The sequence below is a fragment of the Suncus etruscus genome, chromosome 4 (assembly GCF_024139225.1).
Source record: "Suncus etruscus isolate mSunEtr1 chromosome 4, mSunEtr1.pri.cur, whole genome shotgun sequence".
NCBI classification, from domain to species: domain Eukaryota; kingdom Metazoa; phylum Chordata; class Mammalia; order Eulipotyphla; family Soricidae; genus Suncus; species Suncus etruscus.
The window spans coordinates 123,507,663-123,534,249 of NC_064851.1; the positions used below are offsets into that span (position 1 = coordinate 123,507,663).

Consider the following 26,587-nt stretch of genomic DNA (forward strand, 5'->3'; position numbering starts at 1 on the left):
CTCCTTCCCTCCCTCCCTCCCTCTCTCTCTCTCTCTCTCTCTCTCTCTCTCACACACACACACACACACACACACACACACACACAAACACACCTGAGAATTGCTGATCTTGTTGAAATGCGTTGTACACTAAATTCTTTGATGAATAACTGAATCATGAAGTTCATCAGCCAATGCAAGATTTAGGTGACAAGCCTAAAAATAAAAGATAAATATTTATAAATTTTCAGGTTTTTAGAATCTTATGAGAGAATTTATTGTGCGTTTTTTGGGGGCGTTATGTATTTAAGGGATATTCGGCTATAACTACTGTGGTCAAGGTTTACTCCTAGCTCTCTGTGCTCAGGGATAACTCCTTGCAGGGCTTGGGGGATCATATATGCTGTTGGGGATCAAATCTAGGTTGACTACATGCAAAGCAAGAACCCTACCCTCTGTCCAGTCTCTCTGGTTCCTGATAGTATTTAAGAAGAAAGCATTTTATTGCCTCAGGGAGATATCACATACCCTGGTGCCCTTGAGCACTGTGGGGAGGCAACACCACACCCTCGGGTTCTGGCATTGAACTGTCTATCTCAGTAGGGCCAGTAGTTCCAGAAAATATCGAAAAAATGGACATTTCTTTTCTGATCTCCTACTAGTAGTTTACATTAGTACATAGATTGTATTAAAATTAACCATGCTTATATCATTTGAAACAAAAATTAGTGAAAGAATAAAGGGGGAGGCTGGAGAGATAGCATGGAAGTAGCACATTTGCCTTGTATGCAGAAGGACAGTGGTTCGAATCCCGGCATCTCATATGGTCCCCTGAGCTGCCATGAGAGATTTCTGAGCATAGAGCCAGGAGTAACCCCTGAGCACTGCCGGGTGTGACCCCCCCCCCCAAAAAAAAAAGAACAAAAGAAAGAATAAAGGGAATTTACACACAGATGCTAACACTCCATATTATGAATAGTTAATATATAAAATGTAATTTTTTACCTTTTCTATGTAATTTAATGTTTTATTTTAATAAAAATGATTTTTATTAAAATAAAAATATATTTTTAAAGTAGTCAGAAGAAAAAAATAAATGTAAAATATAGCATTTGTCTTCAAACTTCATTATCTAGTGAATAGTGACATATATTATAAACTTATTTTTTAATTTTATTTATATATTTATTTATTTAGGTTTTGGGGGCACATCCAGTGGTGTTCAGAGGTTTCTCCTGGCTCTGAACTCAGAAATTACTCCTGGCTATAAACTTATTTTTAATCATTGAGTGTCATTATGCCTATATATTGAAAAGGTGCCTTAATGAGTAAGTATTAAGACTTTGGAGAGACAGAGGGTTTATTGCAAAATTTACTCTATGCAGAAACTCTCCCTTTAAGGACCTATGATAGTTGGTCCTAAATATTTGCTGGTGGCTTTTAGAGAAAATTCTTATCATTACCACATTAATTGTATTAGAAAATACAGCTATTTCATTGGAATTTCCTTTTGTGTGTTTTAAAATTTAGGCCTGATGGCAGGCCTAAGTATAGTGGGTAGAGCATTTGCTTTGCACTCAACCCATCTAAGTTTGATCCCCAGCATCTCGTATGATTCCACAAGCACCAGTAGAAGTAATTCCTGAGTGCAGATTCAGGAAGTAACCTTTGAGAATCACTGGGCATGGCCCCCTCAAAAATGCACTTGAAGAGATAGACACAGACCAGTAGTAACATAGACATCGTTGGAGAGTCTTGAGCACTTTCGTAGAATCTAACTAGTTTGTATTTCATTACCATCAATGCTAACACTATTGTAAATGTTTAGCATAATACATTTTAGGGGGACTTGAGGGTTGGGCAGAAACTATATGCAGTGCATGGGATTGAATTGGGATTAGCTGCATGTAGGGCAAGCACCCTAACCCCTGTACTATCTCTCAGAACTTATATACAAAATGTTGTTTTAAATGCACTTTCAGTTACTCTTTATCATGATCTCCCCTATCTCTTTTTTGAAAAGTGGATGGATTCCCACTTTTCTTTTCTTTTCTTTCTTTCTTTTTTTTTTTTTTGGTTTTTGGGCCACACCCAGCGGTGCTCAGGGGTTACTCCTGGCTGTCTGTTCAGACATAGCTCCTGGCAGGCACGGGGGACCATATGGGACACCAGGATTTGAACCAACCACCTTTGGTCCTGGATCGGCTGCTTGCAAGGCAAACACCACTGTGCTATCTCTCTGGGCCCCGGATTCCCACTTTTCAAACCCACTTTTCAACTAGTGCTTAATTATAGAGATGAAAAGTATTTGGATTCTAAAAAATTGTTCAGGGAGGTGGTCGGAGCCATAGTACAGTGGTAGGGTGTTTGCCTTGCATGCAGCTGATCAAGAATGGACCTTGGTTCAATTCCTGGTGTTCCATATTGTCCCACCCACCCCCAGCCAAAGCGATTTCTGAGCACATACCCAGGAGTAAAGCCCGAGCTTCACAGACAGTGGCCCAAAAAGCAAAAAGAAGAAAAAGGAGGAGGAGGAGGAGGAGGAAGAGGAGGAAATTGTTCACAGGGAATGAAACATAAAAAGTCTTTTTGTTAAAAAAAAAAAAGAAATTTTATATATATATATATATATATATATATATATATATATATATGTGGTAGAGGTCATGCATGGTAAATTTTTTAAAGTATATTTCATCCAGGTATTAGAAACGAGCATCCTTCTTTTTCTTGTGAGAAATGACACAGCCATTATGATCTAAATGGCCTGCTGGCAACTTAGATTACAGATGGTGGCAGAGTGAGGGAATAATGCCTATTAAAATAGGCTCAAGATATTTATGCTAATAAAATCTGACAAAACTGTCTGCCCTCAAACTGACAGCCATGCTAAGAGCAGTTATCTGCATAGATTAAGGGTAAAACATAATCTGTAAAGATACTCATGTCTTCAAAGCCTAGAAATTTCTGTCTGGCACAAATTATAGTTGTTCCAGGTATACTTTATCAAAATAGTGTTGAGCTATCTTTTCATCCTTTGTGATGCCCAAGCCAAGCTGAAGACAGCGGGCATAGTAGAAAGATGCTGTGGCCATGCCTCTGCTGATGAACTCCGGGAGGCAGTCTGTAACCTGGGCTATCATGGCAATGTCATGAACTTCATCATAGTCAGCAATCCTGTTAGAACATGGAAATGTGCAGTTAAAAAGAATATCGTCTAAGACCAACAATCTTTACAAATTTCATCCAAGAATTATCCTTGTACCCAAAGCTATTTTCCAGAGTGACTTAAGATCTAAGTTGTTTACTGTGCAGTAAAGGAGACATAGAGCCTAGTTCTATGTGAAGAAGAAAGAATGTTTCCTTACAATGATTTGTCTAAGACTTATTGACCAATAGGGAGCAAAACAAAGGTTTCCTTTTTCTTGTAATATTATTTCAATATATGTACTGATTTTATAATATGTAAACCACGGTACAAATTTAAACAATCAGCAAAACATTTTCTATTTCATCATTTGTTTAAACACAACATACAATTTGGACTTGAACTAGAAAAGATATTAAGAAACCGTCCTGCCTGTCTTTGTTTAAAATAAAGACATATGGATGGTTAGAAGCTAGAAAGCATATGAAAATATGCTTGACATTACTTACCATTAGGGAAATACAAATCAAAATAACATATCATCTCACATCTGTAAGAATGGCATATATTAAAATGTATGGAACTAATCAGTGCTGATAGGAATGTAGTGAGAGCCCCCTATTCACTATTGGTTACAATGCCCTCTTACTTAACCTTTACAAAAAGTGATATGGAGATTTCTCAAAAAAAGAATTTCCATATGACCCAAGGATATGACTTGTTGGAATCTGCCTCTGAAACTCAAAAACATTAATTTGAATTGACGCCTATGTTCAATGCAGTGCAGTTTCCAGGATATGAAAAGTTAAATGTCCAAATACAAGCAAACAGATCAATGTGTAGTATATAAACACAATGGCATCTGTGAAAAAAAAAATGAAATCATGCTATTTGCTGTTATGTTGATGGAACTAGATGATACCATGCTGAGTGAAATTGGGATGGGGCAGACAACAGAATAATATATGTGGAATACCGAGATAGACAGTAGAGAGAAACAAATGGTCAATGTCAATAGAACTGGAAATCTAGTTTACAGAATTAAGCTTACCTCAGGCATAGGAGGAGAAAGATGGATGGCGGAGGCATTAGGACATTGGAGGGAAGCAGGTACTTTGGTGTTGGATGTAATTAATGTTGGAACCAAATAAGCATGAAACAATCGTTGACAGTATTATAAATCTTGGTATCTTACTAAAATTTAGGTTATGATCACCTCAAAAAGGTCATCTTTTATAAATATGAGCCCAATAGGAAAAATTGTGTAGTTGATACCATGTCCATTTCATGTTAGTGGAATAGGAATCTGGACAATGACAGAATGTTCTGAAATTTTGTTTGTTTTTACTTTTCTCTCTTCTCCCTCTGACCCCAGAATGTTCTGGTTTATAGATTATTTTTATTTAATGTCATTTTCACCATATGGGCACTGGAGTTTTGAGCTAATACAGATTTGATTTAAAGTGAACTTCAGCCCAAAAGCCAAAATAGTGAGGAGGAAAAGGCAGAAGTAAAATTGTTCTTTTTCCTCTTCATTTTCCAGGGTTGAGACCCAGCTCACATGGATCCAGGAGAGAGAAACCCTGGGCACTGTCAGAGGGTTCTTGGGAGAAACATCTTTAGGGTAATATAGCTAGTTTAAGGGGGAAAGTTTTTTTTTTTCCAGGTATGTTGCTTTTCTAGATCAAGAGAAGTGTGGAAGTACACGGGCTCAGAGAAAAACAATTTTCATATATTTCATAAGATGTTAATATAGATATATTTTATTTTATTTACTTTATTTGTTTTTGATTTTTGTTTCTGGGACACTCTCAGTGATGCTCCAGGGTTATTCCTTGGTATGTGCTCAGAAATTACTCCTGGCCCTATGGGACCATATGGGATTCTGGGGATGGAACCCAGGTCTGTCCTGGGTCAGCTGAGTGCAAGGCAAATGCCCTACCACTATACTATCACTTTGGCCCCGATATAGATATATTTTAATCATGCCCATTTTATAGTCTATATTGATTGCCATTGCATTGTTGTAGGATTGGTGGAGATCTGAGCTGCATAGACAGTACAGTGAGATGGGATCTTGCCTTGCATGAGGCTGGCTAAGGTTCTATCTCTAGTATCGCATATGATCCCCTGAGCACTGACAGGAGAGATTCCTTAGCCAGCCAAGAGAAAGTCCTGAGCACTGTGGTGTGGCCCTCAAACCAAAAACATGTGGGTGTACAGTGTAAGCTGTGTAGACGAGAATAAGGCTTGTTTTTACAAATGATGTGCCAGGCCATTTTATATTTACTAACAATCCTGGAGTAGAAGGAAGATGCCACTCCCTACCCCCAAGTTAAGAAACTTGTATAAGATCACTCAGCTGGTCTGTAGTGTTGATATCTTCCAATATGAAGGCACTTAGCCACATGTGACTAAGTAAAATCCAGTGAAAAATTAAAAACTTGGTTCTCAGTGCTACTAGCCACAGTTCAAATGCTCAATAGCTATCCTTTACCACACTGTCTATAGCAGGATGTATGAATGCAGCTGGAATTTAGGCCGGGGTTATAATACTTTGATAAAGTTCATTCACCTTTTGGAAAATGCAACACACTTGGTAAAAAATTTCATCTTATAATAATACTCCACAAGAATCCCCTGAGCGTAGACATTTCCACGCTCAGCAGCTTCCTTCAAGCATTGCAGGGCAAATTCTGTGTCCTGGCCGATGCCTTCTCCGTAGAAATACATGAGCCCAAGAGCACACTGGGACTCCAGATTTCCATTGCCACATGCTTCTGAATGCCAATAAAATGCCTTTAAAAAGATAGCGACATTTCATCTGTTATTATTTATAAGGTGGAAAGACAGGGAAGTACTAAAGAAAAAGTGTATGTATGTCTAGTATGAGTTCAAGTCTAGTCAGTACTGATTTTCTTGTCTAAAAGTGTTACTAAGGTAACACTGCAAGTTGTCTCCAACTTGGAGATTTTCAAATTTCTAGGGAAAGCATAGAGAAGGTGAGAAGTAGGGAACCAAGGGATCTGGAAGGCTTGGAGAGACCTTGTGGTAGAGAAGAGCTTCCAGTGCTGAGAAGCCCTCAGAATTCTAAGCGAATCTATCAAGGGTAGTTGAGATCAAATGGAATTTAATGAAGGAGTAAAGTTGCACCTAAGTGACCAGAGAGATTGGACAGTAGGCAAAACTCTTTCCTTACACAGTCTCCATTGGGGTTCGATCCGACAGTGCTATGGTCCATCAAGTCCTGCCAGGAGTGATCCCAGAGTGCAAAGCCAGGAGTAAGCCCTGAGTACCACTAGGTGTAATCCAAAAAACCAAATAATTATAAATTAAAAAAAAAAAGCTGTATTTAGTCTAGAGTATCTTGGCTTTTGTACCTGGCTACCATGAATTAGAACTAATTTTTTTTTTAAATAAACCTTTCCAAAAGTCAAGTTTAGTCATCTGAGGAGGGTCTAGTGATTAGGCACCTCTTACAAACTTAACCTCATCCCTCATCTCCTTCCCCCGAGGATTTCTTAGAAAACCTTGTAATCACTGATGAGATTTTTTGTGAACATTTTAAATGGAGTGGATTTGTTTTTAGTATCTTTTACTTATTTGTATTATTTGTTACTTTCCCTAGTAAAATGTATGATTAATTTATTCAGCTTAAGAGTTCTACTGGAGGGCCCGGAGAGATAGCACAGCGGCGTTTGCCTTGCAAGCAGCCGATCCAGGACCAAAGGTGGTTGGTTCGAATCCCGGTGTCCCATATGGTCCCCCGTGCCTGCCAGGAGCTATTTCTGAACAGACAGCCAGGAGTAACCCCTGAGCATCGCCGGGTGTGGCCCAAAAAACCAAAAAAAAAAAAAAAAAAAAAAAAAGAGTTCTACTGGAGGGCCCGGAGAGATAGCACAGCGACATTTGCTTGCAAGCAGCCGATCCAGGGCCAAAGGTGGTTGGTTTGAATCCCGGTGTCCCATGTGGTCCCCCGTGCCTGCCAGGAGCTATTTCTGAGCAGACAGCCAGGAGTAACCCCTGAGCACCGCCGGGTGTGGCCCAAAAACCAAAAAAAAAAAGAGTTCTACTGGAATTTCAAGACAACTTATCTTCATTTAACTCCTATAGTGTAAAAGCAATATTTTGCACTTTTATATTGGCTTGTAATTAGCATACTAGCATTGAGTTAGTTTCAGGGGCACAATACAAATGTGTGGATTTATTTGGGGATGAGGTCTCCTCCCAAGTGGTGCTCAGGAGGCCCAGAGACTCCCTCCTCACAGTGATCCTTAACTAATGAGGAAGGCAGCTCAGTTGCATGGGTCTGAGGATGAGATGCTGCTCAGGCACTCTGGTACTGGGGACTATCTAGGTCACCCTAGTGGCACTTGCAGGGTAGTGTTTGGGGGACCATATGGTGCTGGGAATTGAACTAAGTTTGGGCACAAGCAAAGCATACACCTTAATCTCTGTGGCTCCCTAGTCCCTAACATGGTATTATTTTTGTTTTTATATATTTTGTTTTGTTTTGGGATCATACTTGGCCATGCTCAGGTCTTGCTCCTGGCTTTGTGTTTGGGATCAATTGTGGCAGGGTTTGTGGATCATATGGGGTGCTGGGAATTGAACTTGAATTGGCCATGTATAAGGCAAGCACCTTACCCACTCTACTTTATCACTCTGACCCAATATGTTTTTTTTTTCCTTCTAAAACATAGACAGTGCTCTTTGACTCCACATCTTTGGTCAAAGTAGAGGGAAGATAATATTCTTTTTTCTTTTTTTTTTTTTTTTTTGGTTTTTCGGGCCACACCCATTTGATGCTCAGGGGTTATTTCTGGCTACGTGCTCAGAAATTGCCCCTGGCTTGGGGGGACCATATGGGACGCCAGGGATCGAACTGTGGTCCTTTTCTTGGCTAGCGCTTGCAAGGCAGACACCTTGCCTCTAGCGCCACCTCGGCGCCCCGGAAGATAATATTCTTGAGTAGAGTTTTGAAATCTTAAAATGTGAGTTTTCTTTAACATTTTAAACTTTAAAATTTAGAGAAATATGAGATTAAGGGCCAGAGAGATAGGACAGCAGGTAGAGTGTATTTCATGCAGCCAATCTGATTCAGTCCTCAATATCACATGTGGTTCCCCTAAGCACAACCAGGAGTGATTCCTGAGTGCAGAGCCAGGAGTTACCCTTGAGCACTGCTGAATGACCTTCCCACTCCGGCAAATATGAGATTGAAAAACCACATACTTATTTCTCATCCCCTCCTTTCAAAAAAAAAAAAAAGAAGAGAAACAGATAGTATTCTTAAAATAATTCACTAAGAAAACAAACATATGTTACCTTTTTTAAATCTTTAGGTTCCTTTGTTGAATAATACAATCCTAGGATTCCTTGAGCCTTCACACTAGCTTTTGGATTTCCATTGTCTGCAGCTAAAAGCCACAGTCTAAAAGAGAAAGGCAAGGAAAAGTATTCTTGTTTTAGCATTTGTTTAGAACACAATCTTGTTTTCTAGTAACTTTACCTTTCTGCTTCCTCCTCTGATCTTTTAACTCCACATCCTTCATAATAAGCCCTTCCAAGATTGTAAGCAGCTGCAAATTTTAAGTGTCTTGCTTTGGGGCACAAAGAATCAATAATTTTCCTCATATACTCCACTCCTTTTTCCTTCCACAAAGAAAAAAAAAACAAATGAAAAATACTAGTTTTAAATTCTAGCAAATTAAATTCAGGTGTGTGTCTATGTATGCTTGTGCTGTGATGTCCTGGAGATAGAAGCCAGGGCTCACACATGGAAAGAAATGACCCCTGCCACTGAGCCACATATCAAGACCCAAACCAATTCTTTCTCCTAATGATGCAATGCAAGCACCTCTGACACACATAATAGTATGACTCTGCCCAAGGGGATGGTTGTCCTGGATCCTCAGAATTACAAATAAGAAAGAAGTAAATATTCTGAACTTTAGGATAGACAGCATTTCCTTCATTTTATAGTACTCAGAGTTGTAGTATGCCTCAATATGGGTTCACTATCTCTCTTTCCTCCCATTGCCCAACACTTACTTGGAATTAGTATGTGAATCTTTGAGGACATCAATATGCAAGAATGCCTGATAATTTCTTTTCTTTTCTTTTCTTTTTTTTTTTTTTTTTGGTTTTTGGGCCACACCCAGTGGTGCTCAGGGGTTACTCCTGGCTGTCTGCTCAGAAATAGCTCCTGGCAGGCACGGGGGACCATATGGGACACCGGGATTTGAACCAACCACCTTAGGTCCTGTATTGGCTGCTTGCAAGGCAAACACCGCTGTGCTATCTCTCCGGGCCCTCACAGGTAACTTTTAAGTGCAATATTTTTACACAAATGTTTAAGTTTTCTTTCCACACTCCCAAACTGTCCTTCTCCATTCATCTCACTTTGATTAAATGGCAGAATCATTCATTCAAGTCAGAAAAGTAAAAAGCAAAATGTAAACCCTCTGGACAAGAACTGGGTGCTGAAAGGAGGTAAAGACTCCTTCAGTAACAGTATTGCAAACCACAGTGCCTAAAACAAAGGGGGGGTGGAATAAAGAGAGAAGAAAAGTGTCTGCCATAGAGGAAGGCTGGAGCAGGGGTGGTGACTGGAGGAAAATGAGGACATTGGTGACAAGAAGTTTACACTGGCAAAGGGATGTGTGTTGGGACATTACATGACTGAAATTCAACAACTTTATAACTGTGTATCTCATGGTGATTAAATATAAAAAAAAGTGTGTCCCTGCTTCTCTCCCAATTTCAGCAAGAATTTTTTTTATTTTCTTAGACATAGGCTTACATTTGTAAATATTACTCAATTTTTTGCTGTTATTATTTTAAAGCTATTTTTTTATTTGAGCTGCCACAAAGGTTTCCTCATAGAATGTCTTGCTCCTACCCTTCCTCATTCATCTTATTCTCCACTCTAGACACACAAATGTTTTAAAAATATTTTAGCACATTTGCTTTTGTGTGTGTGTAGTTTTTGGGTCACACCCGGCAGTGCTCAGGGGTTATTCCTGGCTCCAGGCTCAGAAATTGCTCCTGGCAGGCACGGGGGACCATATGGGATGCCGGGATTCGAACCGATGACCTCCTGCATGAAAGGCAAACACCTTACCTCCATGCTATCTCTCCGGTCCCTAGCACATTTATTTTACCACCTTTTGGTGCCTTCATACTGCATTGAGAATATAATCGAAATTTTCCAAATTTGTGGCCATCAGGCTGCATCCCTATCTCACTATACTAACTACATTTTACCTTCTCTCTGCTCCTCATGTATGATTGAGCATTTGCTGTAAATTATCCTGGAATGTGATCTCCACAGACCTCATTCTGGGCTCCTTCTTCTATAGGTCTTAGTTTATTTACTATTTGTTGATTAATTTTATCATGTTGATTTATTTTTTACTATTGCTTATATAATGATTACAATAATGTTAATATTTATGATGTTGATGTACAATGTTACTGTACCTCACCACTACCACCACCACCCAAATGTTCAAGAATTCTTTTCAATGTTTTTGTGTCACTTTTAGTTCACTTTTCATTCTGTTACTCCCTGGAAATCTAAATTTTGAAATTCAAGACCAAGGAGTTGACATTATTTTACATTTTATTTCTTGCTTTGTTTTTTATACATGACATATATATATATAAGACAAAACAAGATATATATAGTTTTGAAATATATACTTATATATGTTTGAATATATATTTTATAAAAATATGTATTGTTTTGAAATACATATCTTATATATAATACATATAATACATATATATAAACTAAGTTTTGAGAACTATGATATATTGAGATTTGAGGAGGAGAACATTCCACTAAAGAGAGCGGCTTGTGAAAAATGAAATTTCTGATAAAGCCAGGAAATGAGGAAAGTAGTCTGAGAAAAGACTGAGACATAATTAGTCAGTTGCAAAACTGAGAAGGAAAGTAATCAATAGAAGTAATCAATAGAAGAACCACAATAGAGTGAAATATGTCGGAAGACAGGTGACTAGAGTGGCATAACACTAGGTACTTGTGTAATGGCCAAAGATGACAGCCATGAGTCTGAGTGGGAACAATGGAACACAATGTTCCAAATTAAATTCTGGGTGTCAACTTTAGATAAATTCTCATTAGTGTGGTGAAGGCTCCCTGATAGCAGAAATTAGGTAGAGAGAGCAAACTTGGGGCTTAGTTAAAATTTGGACACTGAAGCATTTACACATAAATACTACTTTATATGGCCTCTTGATGACCAACTAACTGGCCTAGGAACAGTGCAAAGTTATGTGCCTTTCTTTTGACCTACAATCTAAAAGTCTTAGGACAAATTTACAGATGGATGAACTATAATCAGATTAATATTTGGAAAGTTTTGGAGGCAGTTTAAATGATAAATTTTGGGACAAGAGCAGAAGTTGGAGGCTCTTCTTTTAATTAAGGTAATCAAGGTAAGGAACACTATGAGCTTAAAGAGCTGAAACAAGGGAAGTGTAAAATGAAGAGTGAGATCAGGTTTTAAAGGTATTCAGGAGACAGTTGGAGTGAATCAGTATAAAAGTAGAAAAGATTTTTTTTCTACCTGTGAAAAACTTTGTAGACGTGTCCATTAAATAAGTATTTCTAAATGTTAAGAAATCATTCCTCCTTGTACTGTTTTAAAAGTAAATATTTTTGTTAATCAATATTGAGTTCTTCAATTCAGTACATAAATATTGTGTGGTTTACTTTATTCAAACTATTAAAGTAGGTTATTTATATATTTCCTTATTAAATTTCTGGGTTAAATCTACCTTAACTATGATATTTTATTTTTAATTTATTATTGATTTTTCAAGAGGGCAAATATTTTATTACTGGAGCAGCTACCATCATGATTTTTCTTGGATAGATACATACTTTTTCTTGGAAAGTCTCTGAAAATCCCCCTTGAGATAAGACCCAAATACAGACTCGTTAGCGGGGTCACAAGGTATCTAGCAAGTGTTTTCTTCCCTGAATAGGCTGACATATATTCTTTTTTTTTTAATTTTATTTATTTATTTATTTATTTATTTATTTATTTATTTATTTATTTATTTATTTATTTATTTAGGTTCTTGGGTCACACCTGGCAGGGCTCAGGGATTCCTCCTGGCTCTACTAGGCTCAGAAATCGCTCCTGGCAGGCTCAGGGGATTATATGGGATGCCAGGATTTGAGCCACTGATCTTCTGAGTCTAAGGCAAACACCTTACCGCTGTGCTGTCTCTCCGGTCCCGCATATATTCTTAATCCCTGAAATTCTTGATTTCTTTGCTGTTTTGTAATCATGTATCTGTGTTCAAGTATTTTTATTTTATGAGGCAAAAAAGATCATTCTTTAATAATCAGGGGGTATGTACATAAGGAAAAGATTATATTCCTAAAAATAAATACAGCCAATGAAGGTCCTGCAAAATACTTAAGACAGCTGCTAACAGACTTGGAAAAGACATCAGTAGCAACACAGTATAAATTGAAAACTTTAACACAAAACTCTATCATCACTTATTTTTGTTGTTTGGGCCACAGTTGGTGGTGCTCAGGAGATATTCCTGGCTCTGTGCTCAGAAATTACTTCTGGCAGGCTCCAGGGACCATATGGGATGCCAAGAATCAAACCTGGATTGGCTGCATGCAAGGCAAATTCCCTACCCACGGTGCTATCACTTCAGCCCTCTATCACTTTTTTATTTTTATTTATTTTTATTGTGGGCAAAGTGAATTACAAATCTTTCACAGTAATATTTAAGGCACATAGTAATAATGATGAGGGGCATTCCCACCGCCAGTGTTGTCCTCCCTCCACCCCTGTTCCCAGCATGCATCCCACTTCCCACTTCCCCATCCTCTACCCCTCTCCCCCGTAATGCTAATGCAACTGTCGTCCCCCCCCCCCCCCACAAGATTGGGTATCGTTTCTTTTCTTTTCTTTTTTTTTTGTTTTTTTTTTTTTTTGGGCCACACTAGGAGTTGCTCAGGGGTAACTCCTGGCTGTCTGCTCAGAAATAGCTCCTGGCAGGCACGGGGGACCATATGGGACACCGGGATTCGAACCAACCACCTTTGGTCCTGGATTGGCTGCTTGCAAGGCAAACACTGCTGTGCTATCAATCCGGGCCCAGGGTATTGTTTCTTTTATCTTCAAACATGCCCAAGAAGTTGAGTCCTAAATGAGGTCACACACACAATCTTTTTGCAAGGAGCAATGCATGGAAGAAGAGACTAAAAAATACAACAATGTACTGAATTATAGATAAGAATGATCCTATATTTTTATTACATAATTTTTCTTCATATTTTTGTAGTCTGGTGGTAATTATTAAATAAATGAACTGCCTTATAATACAAATTATTGACAAATAATGGTAGCAAGGAGAGGGTCAAAAGAATGTTGGATTTTCATATAAATATGAAGATAGATACTACTATCCTTTAAGATGCTAAATGTTTAGCTATTTTTTGAAATATAAGAATAAAATATAAAACATAGGAATAAAATTGATTAAGATAGAAACTATTTTCAGTATTTCAAGCAATGCATAAATAATAAAATCTTATATACTATAGAACAAGAAAGTAACTTACAGGTTCTGCCTCTGTCCCCAGCCCATCATAATACATAACTCCTAGTTGGTATATTGCTTGATGGCTAGTTTCCTTGATTTCTTCAAACTGTTCTAATGCTTCTTCATACCACCCCTAAAGACCCCAGAAAAGAGTGATTAATTTTATTATGATATAAAAATAATCCAAAATATCTAGTTCCACCTAAATCATATCTAGTAGCACTAAATAAAACAACAAATGACAGCAACAAATTTATGAAATTCTTTTTTATTTATTTATTTTTTTGTTTTTTTGGCCACACCTGGTGACACTCAGGGGTTACTCCTGGCTGCGCACTCAGAAATCACTCCTGGCTTGGAGAACCATATGGGATACGGGATAGAACCGCAGTCTGCCTAGGCTAGCGTGCGCAAGGCAGATGCCTTACCTCTTGCACCACCCCTCTGGCCCCAAATTTATGGAATTCTTAAGATAATAACTGAAAACAATCGATACACTTTAAACTCAGTTTAATAGGTCTAAATATGGCATCTAAGGAGAATGATTGGGAAAAGTGTATGTTAGAGATTCTTTGACTTTCATTTCAACCCTTGGTTATTAGCTCCCTAAGCTCAGCCCAGTCTGCCACATTCTGGTGTGTGAGAAACTTCAGAGCTAGCAAACTTCAAAGTCAAGAAGATGTAAACATCAGGATTTACATAATTTTTAAATATCTTCTGCAGTTTTGGTTAATGCCCTTCAATTCTTTAAGTTTCTAGCAAGGGAAAAACAGAAAAATAAATGTGTTTCTCTTAATTACCTTTCTCTCAGAATCATCATATTGAAACTATGTGTTCTAAGTGCTGCTCATCTACAACAGTTATATAATATAGTCATATAATCTTCAACAGTTATATAATATGATAATAAATATGCTGAGATGTATGGGGCTAATGTGGGGCCTTTATCTTAACCTACCATGAAAATGTCATACTATATTATGAGTAGTGGAAAGAAAACCATAGAGGTCATTATTTGAAAAAGCGAAAAAAAGAAAAAACAACTCTAAAGCAAAAATGTTGATTTTTTCCTAAGACTTATAATTTACTTTATAAAGTATCATAGCACTAACAAATATCAAGAACACATAATAATAAATAAATTATTAAGTTTTTTTCTAGATAATATGCCTATATAAGAGGGCTAGAAAGTTTAGAATACTTTGTACAGAGGAAGAGAAAAGTCATTTCAGTATTCACTATTTTTGTTTGTTTGTTTTTGTTTTTTGGGTCGCACCCAGTGGCACTTAGGGGTTACTCCTGGCTATGTGCTCAGAAATCACTCCTGGCTTGGGCATCCAAATGGGATGCCGGGGGATTAAACTGTCCAAGGTTAGCGCATGCCCTACCACTTGTGCCACTGCTCTGGCCTCTAATATTCATTATTTTAATACCACATCTATCCTGGAAAACCTCAAATACATACTCTCAACCCAGACTTCTTCTTTGAGGTCTAGACTCCTACAAATACATTTCTACTTTGAAACTCTTCTATTTGGATGACTAGTAAACATCTCAAACATTATGCCTTAAAAACTAAACTCAATAATACCCTCAAAATACATTCTTCTCCATACTTTGTAGTTAAATCATAATATCGTTGTTTGTGTTTCTAAAATAAATTCAGGTCTCTGGTCTCCTGCTACTCTAGTTGAGACCACTTTCTTTTCTTGCCCAAACTAGTGTATTTCTTGCAAATCTACTCCTGGTTTCATGTTTACCTCTAATCAAGTCATTTCAGATTCAAAACATTTTAATAAATTTTTATTACCTTTTAACCAAAGCTTATTGTAGAGTAATTCTCTTTTGTATATATTCATATTAATTATTTGAATTTCTACAGTTAACCACTTTTTTTCTGGAATGTTGCTTCTCTTCCATTCTCTCGCTTACTAACCATGCACTTCCCCTTAAATGTTTATATTGCCTGTCACATTTCCTTCAAATTTTAGTTTCAACAACTAAACTATCCCCCTCCAAGCCACTATTAGTCACAATACCATAAAATTGGTTCTCATAGTGATTTTCTTGTTGTATGAAATTATTATCTTTTAATACTAGAAAAATTGGAAGCTTTATAAAATGGGGACCACCATAATGTCCCTGACATTGCTTAATCAATGCCTAGTATAGTAGCAAAAAATTATTAGAAGCCAGGTCCTACTACTAAGTAGTAACTTTACAAGAATTCATGTCCACAAAAGCTCTCTGAATCCACATTATTAACTACCCTTTTCAGATGAGGGAAGGGAGGCATCAGGAGGTTAGGTTTTGTGGTCAAGGACATCATCTGACAAGCAATAGAAACAAATGTGAACCTATGCCCAAAGGTCATTCCCTTAACTACTATGCTATGCTATCTTCATGATGATAAGGAGCATTATATATTGTTGCCATAATGAGTGAATATATCAAAAGATTAGGGGTTAAGTGAGGGACAAACTCTGTCCTATTTGAAACTATTTGTCTATTTAAAACTTGACGAAATATTTAATAGAAAAAGAGGAATGATGGGAGATAGTCCCTTTTCATATCCACCCTTGGGATTCAGCAAAGAATTAAAAATGTATTATAGTGAAGTTGGAGTAATAGTTTATGGAGTTCCTCTAGAATACTCAATGACTCCTATTGATAAACTAATTAGAATGACTTCTATGGAGAAAGTTGGATCTCTGTTAAGTTGGTGCCAGAGTCAGAGCTAACACCACAACCATCCTACACAGAATTCAAGAGCATCTCCCTGGCATAATAATATAAGGTATATTATAAGTCATTTGTCTATGGATAATGAATCATATAATTACAAGAAATGAAAATTATACCTCTTCAAAATATAATTGACCTCGTAAGAAATATGCCATTACATCCCCATTCAGTATTCTTTTTTGCAAAAGTGTCAGTGCTTTTTGCACCAATTCAGCATGGTGGTAATGATCTAATTTTTTTAAAAAGACAAAAAAATTCTAATATTAGACAACATGAATTTTATTTGTTGATGTAATAAACTATACAGAATTCATATGACACTATCAACAAGTTTTTCTTAATTCTCATTCTTTTTTTTGTTTGTTTTTGAGTCACACCCGGCGTTGCTCAGGGGTTACTCCTGGCTGTCTGCTCAGAAATAGCTCCTGGCAGGCACGGGGGACCATATGGGACACCGGGATTCGAACCAACCACCTTTGGTCCTGGATTGGCTGCTTGCAAGGCAAACACGGCTGTGCTATCTCTCCGGGCCCTAATTCTCATTCTTAAGACTGGTCTCCTTTGCTTAAGGAAAAGGTATTATCTTGAGACCAAAAATGTATTGTTACATCACCTGTAATTTATATAATCAAGAAATAGTTGTTTTTCTATTTAATAGAAATAGAAATATAAAATAGTTGGTTTTCTATTTAATTATGATTACTGCCAGGAAGGAGCTTCAGCAATGCAGCCAATGGTAGTTTTGGGGGAAAGCTGCTAAGAGGAGTTAAATTTTTTATTTACCAAGGACTTAGTTAGAACTACGTTAGCCAAAGGAATAAATATTAACAACATTGCTATTATTTTTTAAAAGTCTATTAAAAACACAGTAGTATTGAATTCCAATTTCAAATAAAGCACAAATTTGATCTCTTTAATATGATGTCACACTAGACATATTTTTCAGAAAGTCATTCTTAAAGGTGAGGGTAAAGTCAGAATCAGTATTTATAAAATTTCTTTACTGATGGTTTGCTACCAGGCAATTTTAAACAAGTTCTTAAATTAAAAAAAAATCTAGTAGGAACAGAAAATTAATCATATTCTTGAGATCAATAAATCATCTTTCTCCTTTCTTTGGCACCGGTAAATATAGTTAACTTATAGTGAAAATGATATACCAGGCTTCTCCTCGATCTGTTGGAAGAATCTTTGTTTTATAGCACCATTCTGCAATGAACAGCATGTAAAGGGGTTCTTGGGCATCCTTTCGCTAGTCAGCTTCATCCTATTTCAATAATGTATACACTGCAAAGGTTAAAAATAAGATATATAATATCATCCTTTAAGAAAATTCAGAGGGGCTGGGCGGTGGCGCTAGAGGGGGCCGGGCGGTGGCGCTAGAGGTAAGGTGCCTGCCTTGCCTGCGCTAGCCTTGGACGGACCACGGTTCGATCCCCCGGCGTCCCATATGGTCCCCCAAGCCAGGAGTGACTTCTGAGCACATAGCCAGGAGTAACCCCTGAGCATCACCGGGTGTGGCCCAAAAAAAAAAAAAAAAAAAAAAAAAAAAAAAAAAGAAAATTCAGAAACTCCATATCCATGTGACACATTATAAAATAAAAATCAGTTTTCTCCTCAGTGTCAAAGAATATAGCATCACACTATCAAAATGTAGGATGTGAATTCTCTTTCTTAGGAAATGAGAAGCCTTCATACTGTGAGAACTGTTGTACAGTTCAGGATTAATAACGAGTGAGACTTATTCGTAAGTCCTTTGGTTGTGTGGTATTAGCATGCTTCCGTGGGTCATGTCACCCACCACAACTACTACCACTACTAGTAAATGTTATCACTGCATATAGATAGTTATGATGTTCTGAAGTTTGTCTGACATTCATTTTCAAATGAAGCATTTGTGTTTTAGTTGGAAATACGCTTATTTTAGCTGTGCTCAGTTTCACCTTCCAGTCTGTAGTGTATTACCATAGTAATAAGTAGTAAGACGGATCAGAGTTGACTAGAACTTCAGAGCCTTCGTATAAAACATAGATGCCACCTCATTTGGGTTGAATGGTCTAGGTTGGTCTATGGTAGTGAAACTGCGAAACTCAGTTGTTGCTAGGCTTTTCTGTTTATTCCTTGACATTCTACTGTTATAACTCCCTTTCACCAATCAGGAGGAAGTCTTCAATAAAGGTTTCTGATTGGTGGTGAAAAGAACTCAAGAGACCATTAGTGTTACTGGAAAGCTACATTTATACATTGATATGTTAATATTTAAGACAGCTAATTGCTTTCTTTTTTTTTTTTACCATTGGATGTTTTATTTATTTATTTATTTATTTTTATAAAATCTTTATTTAAGCACCATAAATATAAGCATGATTGTACTTGGGTTTCAGTCATAAACAGAATCCCCCCCCCCTTCACCAGTGCAACATTCCCACCCCTGCCTTCTACTTCTCTCATTTATTAACATTGTCATGCTAGTTGTTAGTGTAGTTATTTCCCTAACAGCATTCACCACTCTTTGTGGTGAGCTTCATATTGTGAGCTGGTCCTTCTGGTCCTTAACTCTATTGTCTCTGGGATTTTTATAATAATGTCTTTTAAATTTTTTTTTTTAAAAACCCGGAGATGAGTGAGACTATTCTGTGTCTATCTCTCTCTCCTTCTGACTTATTTCACTAGCATAATAGATAACATGTACATTCATGTATAGGAAAATTTCATGACTGCCATACTGTCTCTCTGGCCCCTTATTTCATCTTTTAAAGAGCCAATTTCCTCATCTGTAATTTGAACTAAGAAGTTTGAACTGAAAGATTTCAAAATGCTCTTTGATTATAGGATTTAAAAATGGTCAAATAATTAGGATTTTATGGCATTTAGAAGAAAAATAATATAAATAGAGCAATAAATAGATAGCATACTATCAGTTTATCAAAAAGTACATATCTGAATTTACCCCGTCCACTGAATATAGAAGTTTGTTAATAGATAACACTAACTCATAATGCTATATCTAAAATGGCTAAGAAAAAACTTAGCAAGTTAGGAATTTCATCAAAATTCAAACCTTATATCATTTAAATTCATAAAATTCTCTATAGATTACTACACTCAGTTGTTTTGCTGCTAAGATTAAAAATAAAACTGAAGAGTCTGAAATATATAAAGATGTATTGAGATATAACTAATGCCAGCTATTGTGTTTTGTATTTTATTTATTTATTTATTGGCCACACTTGGTGGAACTCTGTAGCTACTCCTGCTCTTCCTTCAGAAATTACTCTTCGCAGCCTGGGAGGAGGGTGAATCAAACATGGATCAGCAGTTTGCAAAGCAAATGCCCTACCTACTGTGCTATTGCTCTGGCCCCTCCAAGTATTAGTTTTTGTCTATGTTTTTTTTTTTTTAAAAAAAACATATCAAATAAGGATTTTTTTAACTACCTGATAAACTATGGTATGCACTGCAGAAGAAAGCTTGATGGTTTTTTATTCTATTTTTTTTCATTCTATCATGTAATTATGTGATCCAATAGAATAGTCTAGAGACATTGATTTGTTGATCTTAAATCCTAATGTTAATTTATATGTTCTGTTGCCATATTGTGGAAATCTACTTTGGCCAGTTAATACTACCAGGTCCTTTCACTCCACAGCCAAAGGTAAATGACTAGGAATATCATTGAGTGAATTTATAGTAACTTTATGAAGCTCTAGAAGCTGATTTGTATGAAAGGTCTGATGCTGTTGGACTAATAAATATACTCCGAAATGATTTATATCTAAAGGTCATTTGTGAGTTAGTTTCTTAGTAAGTAAAACCGCTTTTCATTTTCATATGGGGCCCTATGAAATTGGCTGTCTTCCAATGTATATATACAGAAAATTCATTTCCTCTGTCAAGCTCAGTTTTGGCATTTCCAGGTCAAGGCTGCCTCCCCAGATGAGTCTGTAGTGCTTTGGTTCTTTTTTACATTTGTTTTTCTTTCTGTTTTGGGGCCACACCCAGTGACTCGCAGGGGTTACTCACTACTGGCTTTGGGGACCCGGAATTGAACCCAGATCTGCCCTGGGTCAGCCCGGTTACCATTATCTCTCTGGCTCACCCCACCTTCTTTTTGGGAGGCTTTTGTTCTACCCAACCTGGCTCAAGTTCTAGTCAATGGTTGTTAAGGACTGAAATGAATGTTCTTTAAGCTTTCATTTTCATAGCTCTCTAGAGTAATTGAATGCTATTTGAGCAACTAGCATCAGAACTGGGTTTGGTAACAAAACATGTTAAAACTTATCTAATCTGGGAGTGTATACATCTGCCAATATCACATTGCTTATGTTAACTGCAACACAGTGTGTTTAGAACACTAAGATCTCTGATAATTCCTGAGCATAAACATCTGGGCAAACCCAAAGCTTGAAAAACAGTACTTACCATTGTGATATATAACAATGATCACAAATTGGCTGTTATTGATCTATCTTTTGACAATTCCATTTGCTTTTTTTGTTGTAGCAAGCAATTTTGAAGTTGACTTATTTGTGCCTATTAAGGGCGGGTTTTAGGTGGAAAACTGGGGACATTGGTGAAGGGAAGATCACACTGGTGTTGGAACATGGAATGCTTGAAACAACTGTATTAAGAACAACTTTGTGGGCCGGGCGGTGGCGCTAGAGGTAAAGTGCCTGCCTTGCCTGCGCTAGCCTAGGACAGACCACGGTTCGATCCCCCGGCGTCCCATATGGTCCCCCAAGCCAGGAGCAACTTCTGAGCGCATAGCCAGGAGTAACCCCTGAGTGTCACCGGGTGTGGCCCAAAAACCAAAAAAAAAAAAAAAAAAAAAAGAACAACTTTGTAACTCAAGTTGTTATAATAAAGAAAAATAATGCTTTTAATAGTAATAACAACAAAAAAACAGTGGACTTAGTAAATTGACAAAATGAAAATAGAGAAATTGGCCAGTAGTTCCAGTGTTCTCACATATCTGTGACATTCTTTAAATTCACATTTTGAATAGGTTTAATATTAGAAAAACACACACAAGAATATTTCTTTATGTTTCACTATAAATGACTACACTATACATATATACAAATCTATGTTTAAGTGTGCATGAGTAAAAATGTTTTTTTAAACTGCTCTTGGATCAATGTTTGAGTATATAAAAATTTTATTGCAAAAATTTTAGTGTTTTTATTACAAATAAATAATATACTATAAAACCAAAACTAAAACTAAAAGACTATATATATTCATATTTAGAGGACAATGTGCATTATCTCTAAAACCATAATTAGAATGGATTTTTGGGGTGGGGCTTTTGGGCCATATCCATTGGTGCTCAGGGCTTACTCCTTCTGGCTTAGTGCTTAAAACCTAGGTAGGTCTTAAACCCTGGTTGACCACATCAGTCTTTACTATTTCTCTATCCCCTCTAATACACATTAAAACACACACACACACACAAATTTGTAAAGAAGTCTTTGGAAAACAGTCAAATGAGGCTGTGTGGAAGCCTTGTTTGCAGCCTTGTTTCGGTTAACAAAACAAGTTAAAATTTATATAATCTGGGAGAAAAGGCTCCCAGGTAACTCGCTTCAGGTGGGTCCTGCCTGTCCCATGGGCAACCCACATGAAAGAGCTACCAAGGTCCTAAAGGTGCAGTCTACAAATCCCCCCCCCCCCCCAGGAGTGTGAGGGCAGCCTTATGGCCTCCTTTGTGAAGAAACTCCCAGATTCAACAACAGGGCCTTGCACTTTCCAAGTGTGCTTCAATCTGCTTCTGCCAGGAAAACATCACTGTGATGGTTTATTTCATTCACAACATTTCTCAGTAAGAACAAGAGAACCTCTTTAAAAAAAGGTGTGTGGGGGGGGGGCCGAGAGATAGCACAGCGGTGTTTGCCTTGCAAGCAGCCGATCCAGGACCAAAGGTAGTTGGTTCGAATCCCTATGGTCGTCCCCCCCCTCCCCCCGTGCCTGCCAGGAGCTATTTCTGAGCAGACAGCCAGGAGTAACCCTTGAGCAACGCCGGGTGTGGCCAAAAAACAAAAACAAAACAAACAAACAAACAAACAAAAAAACTCAAAGGGTGTTTAGAGCCATAGTACAAAAAAGAGGTTTGCTTGCTTTGCACATAAGGCATCCCTGACCTTCCCAGGTTCCAGCTCCAGGCAACCTATATGGTTCCTAAAGCCAAGCCCAGGAAATAACCTCTGAGCACCACCGTGTGTGGCCCCAAAACAAAACCCCACAGGAAGCTGCTGGAGAAATTTAAGGCTAAAGGTTAGTCCTTGTAGTCAACAACCGCCTCTCCAACCCCTCCACCTCGCCCTTCTTTTTTCCTTGGGGTCCAGGATTCAGTTGGAAAAATGACAGCAGCTAGCTTGGGGTGGCCTGGAACTAGAGGTGGGGGGAGAAACAGTGAGGCAGCGACTTCCAGAGGCAACTGAGACCAGAAAGCTCCTTAAAGAGCCTGGATTTCCTGGGTACGTGCCTGCGAGCAAAAACCAAAGCCATCAGTCGCGACTCGCGGTCCCCAGAGGGAATCTGGAGACGTGTCTCGGCCAGCGCACCTCATGGTGGCGGCTCCGGGCCAAGAAACAAGCGACCGAAATCCCTGCCTTGGCCGTCCAGGAGCATGCGTAGTGCGGTCCTGGAGGACGCTCTGGAGCTCCGCCCCGAGGTGGGCGGGCCTAAGGACACCGGACCGACCAATGGGATGGCGCCCTCGCGCCCCTCCTTGGCCCCGCCTACCTGGCAAGCGAGGCCCAGCATGTGTCAATGTTTGTCTACGTGCGGCAGCGGGAGGATGGAGAAAGGCCCTGGAGCCAAGAATTAGGTGGCGGGGCGCAGCTGCAGGGGGCCGACCAGCGGTGATCTTTAAATTCTCCCACATTTCAAGCCCGACTCTTCCCAGTAAGGCTGCAGCGTGTGCCCTCCCGAGGAACCCCGAGCTTCCGCTTTAAGGTGAAAAAATGCAGTTGTTAGATTGCAACCCAAAGGTGAGGCTCGGACCCATGAGTTTCTGCAGGAGGAAACTTAGTCGTCTCGGGGGGCGCAAGCGAGAGTTGACAGTGGACTTAGCTCGGGCACTGCGTGTTCTGCAGAGTTGGCAGGGTTTTGGGGCGTGGGGGGGGGGAAGACTTCTAGTCCTGAAAGATGCCGGAGCAATTCTGTTTTCACAGGTGGATAGTTTGAAACATCTGCTGGAGACTGGGACTTCGGTCAACGCACCCCCAGATCCCCACCAGCAGTCGCCAGTTCACTTAGCTGCAAGAGGCGGTCTTGCCTGCTTTATCCTCTGGCAGCTGCAAATGGGCGCTGACCTCAATCAACAGGTAAGTAGTAAACCGATTGCTCTGTGTACAATCTTTCCCTAATCCCTAAATCCAAGCACACATTTCTTTAAGGCTACACCTCATTTCAGTTATGTGGATCGTGATGGTCACCGTAATTTAAGCTTTCTAAGTAATCACAGTAAATTGAAAACGTGAAATTAATTGTAGCACTCTAACCCCAATCATCCATAACATTTCCATATGTAACTCATATAAAACCTTAATCTTTATATGTTCTTTTCCTTTTTGCCTTCTCAATCTGTAGTTCTATATTTTACAGTGCATTAGAACTAGTCACATTTTAAGTGCTCGTTTAGCCAGGTGGGCTATTAGAGGCAGAATGAACAGTTTTGGACAGAGCTGCAATCTAGTAGATGACAAAAATTCTCTGTTGAAATAGAGGCCATTAGTTTCTCACAGAATATGAAACCATGGCCTATTTAAATTGTTCTTTTTTTGTTTTTGGGTCACACCTGGCGGCATTCAGGCTCTGCGCTCAGAACTCGCTGATGGCAGGCACTGGGGACAATATGGGATGCCGGGATTGGAACCACTGTCTCACTGTCTGTCTTAGATCTGCTGCCTGCAAGGCAACTGCTGTGCTCTCTCCGGCCCTTAAATTGTACATTTCAACGTCTGTGGAACTTACCTTCTTTCATGTAAAATTTTCTTAATGTATGTAACTGTTAATTAATGTAAGTTTTGTGTTTAATAGCATAGTAAATGTGCTTTGTTAAGGACGAAGTTAAATAATCTAGTCCAGCCACATGGACACAATAATACAAAGTAGCTCTAGGCTGGTCTCCTCAAATTGCTATTATTAGATTTCACTCACCACTTTCAAGAAATATATTGGAAAAACTTAAAATATGCTGTTTTGCTGGGGATGTTGTTCTGTAGTGGAACACTTGCCTTGCATGGCTGATAGTCTGGGTTGATTCCCCCAAAAAATGCTGTCTTACATTTCAGGATGCTTTTGGAGAAGCCCCGCTACACAAGGCTGCAAAAGCTGGAAGCCTGGAATGCCTTAGCCTGCTTGTAGCTAGTGATGCACAAATTAAGTAAGTATGATATCAGCTGCTTTGGATCTTGTCTATCTGTGGACTAAGATTCCTAGTGCTCAATTATATGTAGTTTTTAAAAATGGTTTTAGGGCCATACCCAGTGATGCTTGGGTTATTCCTGGCTCTGCATTCAGGAATTACTCCTGGCGGTGCTTAGAGGGACCATATTTGATTCCAGGCATCAAAACCAGGTCAGCCTTGTGTAAGGCAAATGCCCTATCTGCTATACTATTGCTCCAATCCTAATTACATATAATTTTAACGTAAAGCTTGCCTATTTAAATCTTAAATAAATTTGGCTGCTAATGATATCTAATATTTAAATTAAATATTAGAAAAATTATTAGAAAATCCTAAGCAATCAGAAGTTTAATTCTGTTCAGCTCTTCAGACATAACATCTTAATTTTGGTTCAGAAAAATCCATTCGAGAGAAGTTCTTGTTGAGTTCCTATGGGTAGTCATGTATTGAACACAATATTCTCATATTAAGTGAAGAGTAGTCTTTAGACTTCTACTAATCTCTGAGGGCATATTATAACAAAGAAAAGGCCTCTTTATCTCTTTTATTCTACTGCTTCTATTTTTGGGCAGAGATGCCCAAATCCTACTTTAGGAAGATAGTAAACAAGCAAAGCTAGATAACTGACTAATGTAATTTTTCATTTTCAATGTAGTTTATGTAATAAAAATGGACAAACTGCTGAAGATCTTGCTTGGTTATTTGGATTTCCTGAATGTGCCAAGTTTCTTACAACAATTAAATGCATGCAAACAATAAAATCAAGTGAACAAGATCATTGTGTTCCAGTTCTCAGGCAGAAACGCAGTTTAGAAAGTATAGAAAATATGAATGGGAAAAGGAAGTGTTGGTAAGTAACTTCTAGTATTTTCTTTCCTATTTCTTCAAGGATCTCTTTTAGTTATTGTTTCCTTTAAATAATGAGTCTTATTTTTATAATTGTCTTGCATAGTGGAATTTGGGGAAAACAACTTTTTAGATAAGTGTTTATTATCTCAGATATAATTTAATTTGGGGGCCATGCCCAGCAGCACTCAGGGGTTACTCCTGGTTCTGTGCTCAGAAATCACTTCTAGCAGGCTTAGGGGACACTTTGGTATGCTAGGGATTAAAACTGGGTCAGCCGTGTGCAAGGCAAACTCCCTAACCATTAAGCTGTCACTCCAGCCAGATAATTCTTTTTTGTTTTTTGTTTTGTTTGTTTTTTGTTTTTTTTGGGCCACACCCGGCGGTGTCAGGGGTTTCTCCTCGCTGTCTGCTCAGAAATAGCTCCTGGCAGGCACTGGGGACCATATGGAACACCGGGATTTGAACCAACCACCTTTTTTGGTCCTGGATTGGCTACTTGCAAGGCAAACCCGCTGTGCTATCTCTCCGGGCCCAATTGTTTATTTTTTTTATTTAAATTTATTTAAACACCTTAATTACATACATGATTGTGTTTGGGTTTCAGTCATGTAAAGAACACCACCCATCACCAGTGCAACATTCCCTGGGGCTTTAAAAATTTGTGTTTTTTTTTTTTTTTTTTATTAAGGCTCCATGAGTTACAAAGTTATTCAAAATTGAGTTTCAGAAACAGTGTTCCAACACCAATCCCACCACCAGGTCAACTTTCCTCCAGGATATGGCCCCAGGTCCTTTCTCACCCCTGAGCCTGACCTCTTTGCCTGGCACATTTTAAAGTTTGATTGTTA

At 38.3% G+C, this 26,587-nt stretch overlaps 2 protein-coding genes across 2 annotated transcripts; one reads left to right on the forward strand and one right to left on the reverse strand.

The window, feature by feature from the left end:
• Positions 1-129: 129 nt before the first annotated feature.
• Positions 130-17,743, reverse strand: LRP2BP (LRP2 binding protein). The gene is made up of 8 exons (XM_049772395.1): positions 17,638-17,743; positions 16,594-16,706; positions 13,752-13,865; positions 8,640-8,782; positions 8,456-8,561; positions 5,703-5,926; positions 2,982-3,156; positions 130-195 (listed from the first exon to the last, which is right to left on the reverse strand). Exons 1-8 carry the CDS (start codon positions 17,741-17,743, stop codon positions 130-132), a joined length of 1,047 nt encoding a protein of 348 aa, XP_049628352.1.
• A 5,574-nt stretch (positions 17,744-23,317) lies between these two features.
• ANKRD37 (ankyrin repeat domain 37) lies at positions 23,318-25,744 on the forward strand. Its single transcript, XM_049772439.1, has 4 exons — positions 23,318-23,469; positions 23,653-23,805; positions 24,775-24,866; positions 25,546-25,744. Exons 1-4 carry the CDS (start codon positions 23,443-23,445, stop codon positions 25,742-25,744), a joined length of 471 nt encoding a protein of 156 aa, XP_049628396.1. The 5' UTR covers positions 23,318-23,442.
• The last annotated feature ends 843 nt before the right edge of the window (positions 25,745-26,587 follow it).

What these genes read in the sequence shown, in the direction of transcription:
- LRP2BP (XM_049772395.1), bottom strand. Translation starts at nt 17,743, where the DNA reads ATGAAGCTGACTAGCGAAAGGATGCCCAAGAACCCCTTTACATGCTGT. An exon ending in GTCAATTATATTTTGAAGAG is followed by an intron (nt 13,866 to 16,593) that starts GTATAATTTTCA and finishes TGGGGTCTTTAG; the next exon opens with GGGTGGTATGAAGAAGCATT. An exon ending in TCAGAGGAGGAAGCAGAAAG is followed by an intron (nt 8,562 to 8,639) that starts GTAAAGTTACTA and finishes TTTCTCTTTTAG; the next exon opens with ACTGTGGCTTTTAGCTGCAG.
- ANKRD37 (XM_049772439.1), top strand. Translation starts at nt 23,443, where the DNA reads ATGCAGTTGTTAGATTGCAACCCAAAG. An exon ending in TGTTAGATTGCAACCCAAAG is followed by an intron (nt 23,470 to 23,652) that starts GTGAGGCTCGGA and finishes CTGTTTTCACAG; the next exon opens with GTGGATAGTTTGAAACATCT. An exon ending in GCGCTGACCTCAATCAACAG is followed by an intron (nt 23,806 to 24,774) that starts GTAAGTAGTAAA and finishes CTTACATTTCAG; the next exon opens with GATGCTTTTGGAGAAGCCCC.